This window comes from Adiantum capillus-veneris, chromosome 2 (genome assembly GCF_014529385.1).
Source record: "Adiantum capillus-veneris isolate H3 chromosome 2, ASM1452938v2, whole genome shotgun sequence".
Classification (NCBI taxonomy): Eukaryota; Viridiplantae; Streptophyta; class Polypodiopsida; order Polypodiales; family Pteridaceae; genus Adiantum; species Adiantum capillus-veneris.
The window spans coordinates 147905081-147918125 of record NC_140932.1 but is presented as its reverse complement, the minus strand read 5'-3'; the positions used below and the strand labels follow the sequence as shown (position 1 = coordinate 147918125).

General features: G+C 44.1%; 1 protein-coding gene across 7 annotated transcripts; it reads right to left on the bottom strand.

Annotated features, from left to right (window-relative positions):
• Positions 1-6514: 6514 nt before the first annotated feature.
• Positions 6515-11062, bottom strand: LOC147463825 (calcineurin B-like protein 1). Of its 7 annotated transcripts, none has more exons than XM_086491415.1 (10): positions 10573-10818; positions 10372-10501; positions 9367-9472; positions 9200-9282; positions 9057-9116; positions 8531-8639; positions 8397-8449; positions 8230-8310; positions 7473-7585; positions 6515-6925 (listed from the first exon to the last, which is right to left on the bottom strand). In XM_086491415.1, the coding sequence occupies exons 3-10, from the start codon at positions 9443-9445 to the stop codon at positions 6862-6864; spliced, it is 642 nt and encodes a 213-aa protein (XP_086347541.1). In that variant the 5' UTR covers positions 9446-9472; positions 10372-10501; positions 10573-10818; the 3' UTR covers positions 6515-6861. The 7 variants fall into 7 exon arrangements, with proteins under 7 accessions (XP_086347541.1, XP_086347549.1, XP_086347584.1 ...); XM_086491423.1 differs by having other exon boundaries at positions 10606-10818; XM_086491458.1 differs by lacking the exons at positions 10372-10501; positions 10573-10818 and adding an exon at positions 10825-11062.
• Positions 11063-13045: the final 1983 nt, after the last annotated feature.

Genomic DNA, 13045 nt, shown 5'->3' with positions numbered 1-13045 from the left:
CGATTAGATCAACGGCAATATCGACAAGTGTGGTCCTCCAAAACAATCATGATTGGAATCGTTTTTTGTAGCATGCATGTCAACTTCTAAAAGCAGAAAAAGTATTCGGCATTCAAAATTCCATCTCTTGGAGTGCATTGATTCCACATATAAGTTTCACAAAAAAGGGTTTCATGTAGTAAATGTTCTGCCTCAAGTGCATTTAACGACAAGTTATGCCAAGTATGGCACAAAAGGAATCACTCTACTGTTGAGAGAGAATTTGAAGTGATTGTATATCTTCTAATGCAATCACCTACGCTGTCACCTTGAGACTTGAAGGCTTTCAAGATGAGATTTTTGGTCACAGAATTGTCCAAAAACGTGATGATTGGAATTGCTTTTCTTAGCATGCAATTTAAACGTCCCAAAGCACAAAAAATGCTCTGCATTCAAATTTCCATCTCTTGAAGTCCATTGAGTAAATGGTTTTTCCCAATAGGGTATTGCTATATAGGAGGCACATAGATTTGTTTTCAAGGATTGCAATGAGAGGATCTAGGCAAATGCAAAAATATGTGTCATCGAGCAAGAACTTGACATGGGCATATAAATTCATGATAAGATTGGTAGTTATGGGCTCCTACAAAATGTTGTGATTGGTTGTTGATTGATGAACTTTATGTGCGGATTGTGTCTCTGAGAATGCATTGGTTGAAGGATAAGTTTGGCAAGGAAAGACTATGAAGCACTTGCTATATCCAATGAATATTAAGAGATGGTTTGTCTTCTCATATGCTTGCATCTTGAAAGCATGTGGCTTTATGCAAGATTGACATAGGAAAACATATCCTTAAAGATATGGTTTGTCCGGGGCTTTGGGAGAAAAATGTCATGCTTGCATTGCTTTGGTTCAACTCAATCCAAAGAGTAGACTTGAGAAAATAGATTCATGACAAACTTGTGATCTTTTGTATTGGAAAGCAGACAAAGTTATGATTTGAAAAAGATTAGCCCATGCATTTACTAATATGAAGGAATCATCATGGGGCGCTTGGTGCTCCCCGTAGTCCTATATGGTTGCGCTTATTGGGACTACCAAAGACATCATAGTTTGATATTTGCATTGCGTAAGGGGTAGAATTTTATGCGATCAAATGGTGGCTTGGTATGTAATGGGAAGCTGATTGATAAATACGATTGTCAAAATGCCCAATGAAATTCTCCATTATAAACCTGTAGAATTTGATACAAGCTTTTTTGGTAGCTTAATATTGACTCTATATTTAATTGGTAGCTGATCTCGATGTTAATGATCCCGGTGCAATTTTCATTTCTCATATAAATCTAAAAAATATGATATAAGCTCTTTCAACAACAAAGGAGGCTTTGATGCGATTTTCGATCGGGTAATCATGAGTAATCATTCACTCCTTATCAATCATAAGTTGTTGTCAAAGTTCTATACTTGAAATGAGACTAAGAAAAAAATTTGTCAAGTTGCAATAGCATGTGTGTCTATGCTTGTGCATGCATGTGGTCAAGGGGTGGAGCTCATCTGACAGGGATACAAAGAGGATGGGAGCACGAGGCCAAGAACACACGCACACACACATCTCTCTCCACACTGATCTCCATACCCATTTCATTTCATTGTCCTAACTACTTGAATCCTTAACGCAACTCGCTCTTTTAACGGGAATCTCTTCAGATTCCCTCACCCCATTGTGAGCTCCATGTCATGGTCATGGAGACCCTGTCGCCAGAACAGAGGCAAAACCCCCACGGCCCCGGAGCGAATGTGCCTTGCCTTGCACAACTGCGACTTCGTTTGCAATTGACGTACATGGCTGGTATGATCTCGCCCTGCCACAGCCATCCCTCGGCCTCTGTACACTTTCTTCGTGCTACTGCCCAAACTGTCACCTCGTGCAGCCTTCCTGCGTGGCGTTGCTACTTCTCCACACACACACGCACAGACACACATATTCGAGCATGCTACATAGTTCATGCAGAGGCGCCCCCCCGCCCCTCTCCCATCGCATGTGCCTTGCCTTGCAAAACTACACCTTCGCCTATAGCAGCTGAGGCACACTACTGATCTGATCTAGCCCTGACGGAGCCATCCTCCAGTCTCTGTACACTTCCTTCTCACTCTGCCCAAGTCATCGCCCTGTGTCCCCCCCTCCCCCTCCTCCCCCCCTCTTCTCTTCTCTCTCTCTCTCGCGCGCGCGCACACACACACACACAAACAACACGACGTCTTCCCTGCGCGCCTCACCCACCATTGTCGGCCTTGTCCAGAACCTGTCCACGCTACTGCCCCCTCCACCTCGCAAACAGAGTGCATGGAGTACGTTATGGTGTGAATTATAAGTTTGTGTATGAACAACCTGGGCTAGTTATTAGGTGCTGAATATGGACGTCGAGTAGCCCCCACCAAAGACCAGAAGAGGGGGTAATATGAGGGGAAGGCCGCCTCAGGCCGAGGAGAGCAGGGTGAGTGGGGACCTGCCTCGTGCACAATATATCCGGGTGCAGCAGCACTTCATGAGCTGGTTAGGAGCGTGTTGTAGAGCTGGGGACTAGAGAGAGTTTTGAAGGACCCAAGAAGTAGTTGCAGCTATGGCAAGAAGTAGTTGCAGCTATGTTGCCCGGGGGAAGCTTCATAGGGTGGCCAAGAACGTTGGCGGGGTGGGGAGAGGTGGTGAGGATGAGGTCTCCTATGGCCAGTGGCCAGCTCAACACGGAGAGAGAAGCACTGGAGTCTGGGAGGTGGCCGCAAAGAGGAGGAAAGACCCGCAACCCGAGAGCATTGAAAGAGTGAGAGCGGCGAAGGAACCGTGGACACCAGCTATGCATGGTGCAATGAAAGCATTGTAATTGGTGATAGGCGATTGTGCGAAGGTGGTAGTCTATTGGTAGGAACACCTCTCTCTCTCTCTCTCTCTCTGCAGAGTGCGCGCGCGCACACACAGAGCGTTAATCGACTAAGTACTATTGCTTTAATCTCTCTCATATTGAATTAATTCTCTCTCTCTCTCTCTCTCTCTCTCACACACACACACACACATAACCGGATTCTTCTTCCTCCTCCTATCGGATGAACACTCTCTCTCTCTCTCTCTCTCTCTCACACACACACACACAACCGGATTCTTCTTCCTCCTCCTATCGGATGAACTTTCTCTCTCTCTCTCTCTCTCTCTCTAGTTGCAAAGTGCGCGCGCGCACACACACACAGAGCGTTAATCGTCCAAGTACTACTGCTTTACTCTCTCTCATATTGAATTAACTCTCTCTCTCTCTCTCTCTCTCTCTCTCTCTCACTCACACACACACACACACACACACACAACCGGGTTCTTCTTCCTCCTCCTATCGAATGAACGAGGACATGCTTAACCATTCTTTGACTTGATGCTTTTAATAATCTACACAACATCTGACCTACATATGCTCAAATCTCTAGTGTAAGGCTACCCATGACACTAAGTGACACATAGCAAGGGAGGCGGGGGGAGATTAAACTCGGACGCGTGAGAATCGAGGCAAAATGAGGCCCGATCAACGCGAAAAATGCTCCCCCTCCGGTCGACCGGATTTGAACCTTGGACCCTACGGCCCGGATTGAGAGGCATGGGCTAATTGTCTCACCCGCACGCACATGGTGTAATCTTGGGCCGTTTTTATAAGGTTATAAAAACATGTGCATTGTCCGGGTTTAATTTGTGGTCGGGTTTAATGTTTAAATTGACATAAACGATTGCGATCTTTTCTGCTTCGTGCGTAGACGTCCTGGCCCTTGATCCCCTTAAAGCAACAACACACACACACACACACACAATCTTTAATGCTATGTGTTACTTAATCGTGAGGTAAAGCTACAAACTGACTAAACGTTAAAGAAATATAAAACCCTTTCAAATAAGCTAAGGATTTTCTACTCCCATGTCAATGATTGAGTTTGGCTTGGCTTGCTCCACGATAAAGCACTCGTTTCCCCTTGTTTCAAGACTTGAGACCCAACTTTTCTTTGTTATATTAGGCTTTATGGTCCACTCAAGGCCTCGTTCATTGAACTTTTGGACTCCTATAATCAATCATTGTTCCACGTTACGCTACCTTTGTTGTAGATCAGGGTTCATTTTCACAAACATACAAAATCCCTTCCAAGACAAATCTCAACAGGAAATTTTACAATGCTAGCTAGTATTTTTGTAAAATTACACTATTTTCCATGTATTTTAAGTGGAATTTTCTCCTTCTTGCCCTCCCCTCAACCGGCTACTTTGATTTTGCAACCGGCTCAAGGCTAAGCTGAGGCACACTTTTCCCAAACACTGTTGTAGATTGTTGTCGAGCCTCAATAATAATGGGTGCTCTCTTTGTTTCAAGTGGTTCCTTTCAATCAGATCTTGCAGAGTGGGGCCTTCTTTGCCTTGGTGTGTTCAAGTTGATTTTTGCATGTAAGTTGTGTAACCAAATTTGTTTCCTCTTAATGGCTTTCTGCAAACATTGTTACTCAGCATGAAGTTGGCAAGGCAATTTCTTGTGACTTCTTGCATAATCAGATCATGATCATGTTGCCAAGAGGCATGTACACTTGAATATAGCAAGTTACTACTAGAATCTTAGCATCAAAAAGATTCATGCAACATACACAATGCAAAAGCAAACATGGCAAACTATCCATCTACTCCGATCAAAATGGCAAGCCGATGACATTACTTAACTTTCACCCTCCTTTTGAACTTCTCCGCAACATCATGAACACCACACTACAAAATTTTGACATGAAGGCACATTGTGCCACAACAATCACAAGAAGATATAGAAATTTTCTCATGTAGGAAAATGGAGTTTTTTCCAACGTTTTTCATACAATGAATAACATCACGAGCTTTTGCTTGAGAGGCACCGCATACCTAGCGGGGCCGGCGGTCCCCTGCCCCCAATCGTACCTAGCTAGGTATGCGGTGCCTCCCTCACAGAAGCTCATGATGTTGAGGTAAGTCACAATGTGGGAATTATTGTGAGAATACGTCCAAAGCTTCTTGTGAATGCACCTTGCAAGCCCAAAGAGAAGATATAAGCTCCAATCTTGCTCTACACAAATACCTATTAAGTCTCCTCCCGCCTTCAATGATAATCTTATAAAGCACAAGTAAATAAATGCGAAGAGCCTTGCACACAGTAGTAGGAAACTTTGAAACATTACCGACACTTTCAACTAAGAAAGTTCAACAAATGGTTGTCATGCTCAATAAATGGTTCACGACCAAGAAATCTGTTTATGTTGATTTTACCAACATAAACAGCTTTCTTGGAGTGGACTAGGAACAATTAATGAAAGCTTTGCCCGACACCTTCCAAAGAAGTTAGGATTTTCTACTTCAATGTTCGCAACTGTGATTTAGCGATTCTAGAACTTGGTTTTAGTGACCCAAATTTTTTTGTGATAGAATCACACGAAATATTTGGATGATAATAATCGTCAAGGTCACGGGTCGGGGGGGGGGGGGGGGCCATCCATCCTTCCCCATTACTGAACCGAATGAGCTTGCAGGGCTGCCGGATGCAGGCCACCTTAGCAATCAGAATAATCATTCAAAATTTTTACAATGCCCTCCAACATTAGGATACATCAACGCACTGAATGCCATCACCTCGTGCAGATAACATGCAATAGAAATCAGCAATAGCTGTAATCTCTGCACTGTTACCAACTGTCGCCTATCCATGCACTCGACTGTCACCCGTCCATGTAGTCTAGAATACATACTGGCCCCCCTCCCACCGAGTGACGGCCATTCCCCACAATCCTACTCCCCCATGGCTCCCAGCATCCGTCAATCGCTCGCCAAGGGGTCTAAGGATTATGGGGAATGGTCGCCCTACCCCAGATATCATCGTACCACGCTATACTATGACTGTTTCAAGCCGTTGTCTTGCCTAAATGACAGGGTGCTTTTCTCTTTCAAGTGATCCTTTCCATGAAATGTCATAAGAGTGGAGTCTTCTTTACCAAGGTGCCCTATATGGTCACTAAAAGCCTAGTTTAGTAATTACATTGATTTTTTGGACTTTCAAAACCCCAAGCTTCACTACATCCATTGTATGCCCTTCCTTGCCTCAATGACAAGGTGCAATGATTCCTTCAATAAGATCTTGCGCAGTGGGGCCCTCATTTCCTTCATTTTTGTATGTTGTTGTGTAACAAGAGTTAATTGTGACCTTTTATTAACTTTTGAGCAAACTTTGTTAGCCATCTTACAGTTGGCAAGGCAATTTCTTATTCCTTGGATAGTCATGTTATAATCTTGTTACCAAGAGGCATGTACACTTGGGTAGCAAGACACTAGTCGTACACCGGTGACAAAAACACAAACATGGCAACTCCAATATGTTGGTAATATCATTCATCCTCCTTCCACAAGTCCCATCGTACCACAATCATGCACCTTGAAAGCCAAAATGATATATTGAAAAATTTACGTGATTAAAATCACCTTACACCAAATAACCAGGTAAGTAAAAACCAAAAGCTTATCAACAATTTTTAATTACAATTTCCATAAAGGCAATCCAAATTACATCAAGCGAAATAAATGGCGGGCGCTTACAATGCCAGCAACTCATCTTTTTCTTTGTCAAGAATCTCCTAACATAAAACTCACACCCCACTCCTATTTTGAGATATCTGTGCAGCACCAAGTATCATGCAGGAAAGGCAACCTATTGTTCGTCGACAAATGCAAAGAAATTGTTTTGTATAATCCACAGGCCCATGGACGGGGCCGGGATACAACTGTTTGCACACCAAAAATGACTGCTTATGCACATGAGTTAGTCAAAGAATTGGAAATGATCATTTCGATTTTATGTAGATAAATCATCTACTTTGGAGTGGAAAATGAAGCTCGGAAAAGTTGTTGTGATATCCCTGCAGCAAAGACGAACGAGGTAAGGACTCACGTTGGCACTATAAGACAACACAAAGTCAAACGGTACAGTTAATGTTTATAAAGGGTCCTATGCACTCTAAAAACAAATATAACAAAGAAAATTTCAATGCGTCACACGCACAGCTAGGTCCACCGTGTAAAACAAAGGTGAAAAAGTTCAAATTAGCATTCTAAAACAATGAAAGGAAAGGGAAGTGAAGTCATCTAAGGCTCTTAAAGCAAGGAACCCATTACCAAACTAACACAAGAGAAGATTTTAAAGCTCTCACATGAAAAAGTAGGTCGAATCAGCATAGGAAATAATAAAACAATTTAATGAAACGGACCCATATGAGGCTCTTAAATGGGAGGACTCTTTTACAAACTAAAATATCCAAAGAAAATTTCAATGATTGAATACTTGATATTAAATGTATGCATAACTCCCTTCTTTGCTAAGGCTTGTTTTAGAAAACCAATAAATTCTATTAGACATGCTGGAACGTGGTGTACGGCTTTAACAATGTGCAAGATAAAGAGACTCACTTAAGATAAGGTAATGTCATCATCTTGATCATGGCAGGGTTCCGACATACAAAATTTCTCCAGTCATCCCTGTCAATCTTGCCGTCTCTGTTTAAATCTGCATCCACAAATGTCTGTGGCAGACATATTCCCATAATGAGATTAGCATATAACCCAAACAATAGGCAAAGAGCAGGTGCCATTAAAAGTAACACATTTCTGTGTGACAATGATAACCACATCATGCCGTGCAAAGTGTGTCCAAAACTATCTAAACTGACTGACCAACTTGACCACAACCTTCCTAACTTTTGTAAATTAAAGGAGAACACCGGACACAATTGGATGGCACATTACTGCACCTAAAAACGGGAAATATGGAAGAGAGAAGGGAGAAAACAGCAAGAAATAAGGAAACGGGAACTCAGGAAACAGAATGCCAAATGGGGGTGAGGGTGTGAATTCCATGTAGCCAGTATGGTAGCAATATGCTGCATTTTGTCGATACTCCTTAACAATGACCAAAAGAAAGTACAGGTCCCTCCATCTAGTGGAAAAAATTGTAGGTATCCCTCAAATCTTCAAAGAAGTAGCCCAACAATATTACAAGACTTTATCGTTTCATGATCACAAAATGCAAATCCTCAACAAAACTAACCATATATTAAGGAGTAACCCTTTCCTTTAAAACACATTTGCTTTCTAGCCACCATTTAATTGATACATTCTCAAGAATCAATGAGCACTAAAACTCGATGAATGTGAACCCTGTGCATACCTTTTCCAAAATAGTTTCAATTACTTCATCCGAAAGATTCACGTCTGACTCTGCCAAGAGAGCTATGAGCATCAGCTTAACCTGGCAATATGAGACGAGCATAGAGAAAATTTATCACATTTAAAGAGTTGAGGTTAACAAAAATCAAGCAATATAAATAAAAGCACCTCTTCCCGTCCAATATGGCCAATGTGTTTGAAGTCGTAAAGCTTGAACGCAACTGCCCAAGTGTATTAAGATCCAGGTGAGTTTATATCTAGGTAACATTCAGTTCAAAATTTAAAAAATCTGGTGAGCTTACAATCAATCTTTTCTTCCTCGGAAGCATTTGGATGGAAGACACTCAATCCTTTCACAAATTCGCCAAATTCCAGCACACCATCCTTTTTCAAGTCGAAGACATCAAAAACCTGTGGGGACAATGCCACCCTTATTCGCACCATTCAAGTAAAACTATGGTACAAATATTCAGACAAGGCATGACAGATATGCATAGCCTAGAAAGCAGCAGAAACTCTTTCCCTGGTCAGGTAATGTGTGCAGCTAGCTCCATGTGCAGCCCTTACTTCGAGCTTTTTGAATCACAATTAGAAATTCCCCAATTACCCCAGAAAGTCTAAAGATGACGGCAGGCCATGAACATCTAGACTCAACTGTTCTATGGAAAGGCAACTGAAAAAAAAAACAATTCCAAATGCTTGCAAGAATATGACATGGCCGGCCATGGACATCCAGACTCAAAACGTTCTATGGAAAGGCAAACAAACGAATAGCAATTCCAAATGCTTGCAAATTCTTGCACACATCAAAGCCAATCGATTACTTACCCTCTGTGCAAAAAAGTTCTCCCTTTTCCTGTTCTCAGACAAAGCCAGCTGAAATTCTTCCTGCGGAAGATCATCACCTTATGAATTTGATAACAAGTTCCTGATGAAAATCCACATACTAGAGGACTAGCAAGTATAGGCACCTTATGTATCAAGCCATCGTTAACAAGAGAGTTACTTATTTGCTTAAAAAGCTCATATAAAGCCTCCACCTCGCTGACACTAACTGTGAGTCATGGAGTAGCATGAGAGAGAGGAAGGACAATGCTAATAAGAGGCTGATCAAATGAAATGATCGACATCTACTCACATGATGTCCCAAGCGCAAGGTCAGCGGGATTGTCGCATCCTGCAATTTGCTTTGAGGGTTTAGAACTGAAGCAGCCCATGATTGCCAATGGCTTAGACTCTACTACCTGCAGTAGACGAATTTGCATGTGAAAGCATAAAACGAGTGCTGGCCACTAGCATTCTCACCCATTAAATTTGCACTTAAAAAACAAATTGGCAACAAAGACTTGATGAACTCATTAGAGGATAAATAGGAACTACACAATTATTGTCTGTTATGCGACCCAATAAAGGAATCGGCGGATAGCCTTAGCCTTGGACAGCGCTACATGTTTCTACATAAATGGCTTTCTAATTGGCTACCTCTTGTAGTGAGCACAAGGGTCCAGCCAGCCAGCCAAAAGCTTTGCGCAGGGGCCAAGGCTGAAGTGTCCTGCACTTTTCATGGCCGTGTGTTGGCTGGCTGGCTGGCCGGCCGGTGTAGCTCAACCCTCACCTCCTCCAGCTGGAGGCTCTCTCTCCGCAGATCGAGGCACCCTTCCTGGCGAGGCATTTTCTAGGTGGCACAACAATAACCATCCACCTTCAGGCCGCCATTCCTGTTGTGCTCAAGCTGCTCAATTTCAACAGGCCAGCAGAGCTTTCAAACAACTGCTTGCTGCCTAAGCCATAGATGTGCTAGGGCTATCTGAGATTTCGGCAAGATCCTGGGGGGCAAAGGATATGTACTGGCTTTCAAAGAAGCGTACCGCTGCACAAGCTGAGAAATGATGCGCCTAAGCCTCAAGGTGAAGATATTTTATTAGCAACCTTCCTAGTTAGTCTCTTTGCATGGCAATTATTTCTGAATATATATCAAGGGGAGCATCAGAGTTCGACTATTACAGTAAAGTCGGTGGTTCTGGATATATTGAAAAGATGTATGAACCCACTCTCAAAATTCACGACACACAACCTAATGCTGTTTTCTGCTGCATTAAGAATTGAACTACTGTAGAGTTGTATGCCATGAGTGTGCCAATACCTATTGTTCATATTGTCGTTATACTTGTGTGTCTTCATATTGTGCGTGTCTTCATTCTGTGACGGTGAACAAATGTAGGATGTGATTTTACACATTTCCAATCAGGTATCGGACTCCATGCATTCCCCTTCTGTTAGCAAACTCATTAGTATCCTGTGCAACGAAGCAGTAGACAGCCAAAACAAGACATAAAGACTTTACCGCGCAAAGATCCAATCCACAAATAGTGCAGACCTTGGCAGAAGCGCAACGTGGCGGGGATGACAAGATCTGAATTTTGGACAACACGAACGATGGGTGTGTGTGTGGGGGGTTGTGGAGATTCAGCTTATTGTAGAGTGAATGGATGGGAGAGAGAAAGGTTGCCTCCGAGGAAGCAGGAAGGACTAAGAACGCCCTGTGCGCGCGCGCGCGCGCGTGTGTGTGTGTGTGTGAGAGAGAGTGAGAGAGTACCGGAGCTGAGCACCGATGTGCAGGGAGCCGCCCATACTTTCAACGTGAGGGCGTGGGCGTCGGAAAGAGCCCGGCACCGCCCTTAGCACCGCCCAGCACACAAAAGGAGGGGGAGAAAGGACTCAGGCGGTGTCTCGCTTTCGCAGAACTTGGCCTGCTCGCATATTCTCGTCGCCCACACCATCTCCTGTCAGGAGACCGTGGGCGACTCTCTACGCTCACAGACCTATGGCCATGTGGGCTCCTCGTGCACGCCTCTCCCATTCTCTCTCCCTGCATTCCCTCTCTCTCTCTCTCTCTCTCTCTCACAGACGACTCTCTCTTTCTACAAATCATAATTTCAGAAGCATAAGCATATTTATAAAATAAAAATAATGAATGTGAAAATGTATAACAAAACAATACATTTTCGTGACATCTATCTCCTAACATAATATGGCGGAAGGGGGAGCCCTTTAGAGGTGTCAAGAGCTGCGACCTAAAGGCTACACTACAAAAAAAATTTACCATCGTCGTCGGAGCCTTCTCCAGCTGCTCGCCCGCGTTTAATGATTGGAGCCCACAAGATTCAAGGCTCGTTGCTCCAGCCAGTTCTAGCCAAGGTAATAGTTCCTCGCGGCCTCGCAGTCACTTCGACGAGCGAGAGAGAGAGAGAGAGAGAGAGAGAGAGAGAGAGAGAGAGAGAGAGTTCCATGAACTTCCATCGCCAGTGAGTGAGAAGCTATGAGAGAGAGAGAGCCATAGCCATCTCTGTGAGAACCTGAGAGAGAGAGAGAGAGAGAGAGAGAGAGAGAGAGCTCCATCGGCAGGTGCATGCAGGTGAACAACAGTGGTGTGTGTGTGTGAGTGAGGCGCTGGGGAAGAAGCGATGGTGGCAGGGGTCAGGGTGGCAAGAGGGGGGGAAGGGGCAGGCGGTGAGGACACGGGCGAGGCAACGGGAGAAGGGGTGGGAGCTCTATGTGCTAGGAGCTCATCGGCCCACGGCCTCCCGCTTCCTTCGAGATCTTCTACGACTGTTCACGGCCCTACTTTCTCATCAAGCTACGTGATCACAACGGGGGGGGGGGGGGGGGGGGGGGGCAGCTGGGCTGCAACTGCCTCATGCTTGAACACCTTGCCTTGCCGGAGCTCCGCCATCGGGCCCCAACTGCATGACATCGTCACTGCGCCGGCCACCTGCATCACTGCACCATCCGCATGCACCGTCTCACTGCACCAGCCTGTTCACATGTATTTATTGCACAGCCAGAGAGAGAGCGTCGGGAGTGGGGATAGAGACAGTAGGAGTGGGGGTGGCAGGGGTTGGGGTGGCAAGAGGGGGGGAAGGGGCAGGTGGTGAGGACAGCCGCGAGGCAACGAAAGGAGGGTGGCAAGGGGGGCGGCAGAGGCTGCGACAAGATGTAGGCTACACAATGGCGAAGCCAGAGAGAGAGAGAGAGAGAGAGAGAGAGAGAGAGAGAGAGAGAGAGAGAGAGAGAGAGAGAGAGAGAGAGAGAGAGAGAGAGAGAGAGAGAGAGAGAGAGAGAGAGAGAGAGATGAAATGAAATGTCATATTAATGAGTATAAGAGAGAGAGACACACAGAGAGAGAGAGAGAGAGAGAAATGAAAATAGAGATTAAAAATTATTAAGAAAGAGAGAAAGCAACAAAATGATATATTAACATTTTGAAGGAGTCGGTGTTGCGCCCTAGGTGACCAAACCATTTCAAACTAGTGAATCATAAACCATGTATGGTATTGTGTGGGGTATGTGTGATCACTGATACAATGTGTGCCCAATGTCGTAAGAGAGAGAGAGAGAGAGAGAGAGAGAGAGAGAGAGAGAGAGAGAGAGAGAGAGTGAGAGAAATGAAATGATATATTAACGTGTTACAATTAACCTGGTAAATCTAATACCGCGTCTGCGTGGAACAAAAAGCGACCCTAAAATGGATCTAGGGTTGCTACTAGTAGGAAATATGTGGGGTGTGTGTCATCATTGATACTGAAAACCAAAGAGAATGCAAACAGTTACACTATGGTGAATCTTGAGAGAGAGAGAAATGAAATGATATATTAACGTCTTGCGAACAAAAAAGGACCAAACTATGACAATTTGGTGAATCCACTAAATCTTATACCATGTCTGCGTATAGCAAAAAAAGACCCTAGAATGAATCTAGGGTAAATCTGATACCATGTCTGCGTATAACAAACAGAGACCCTAAAATGAATCTAGGG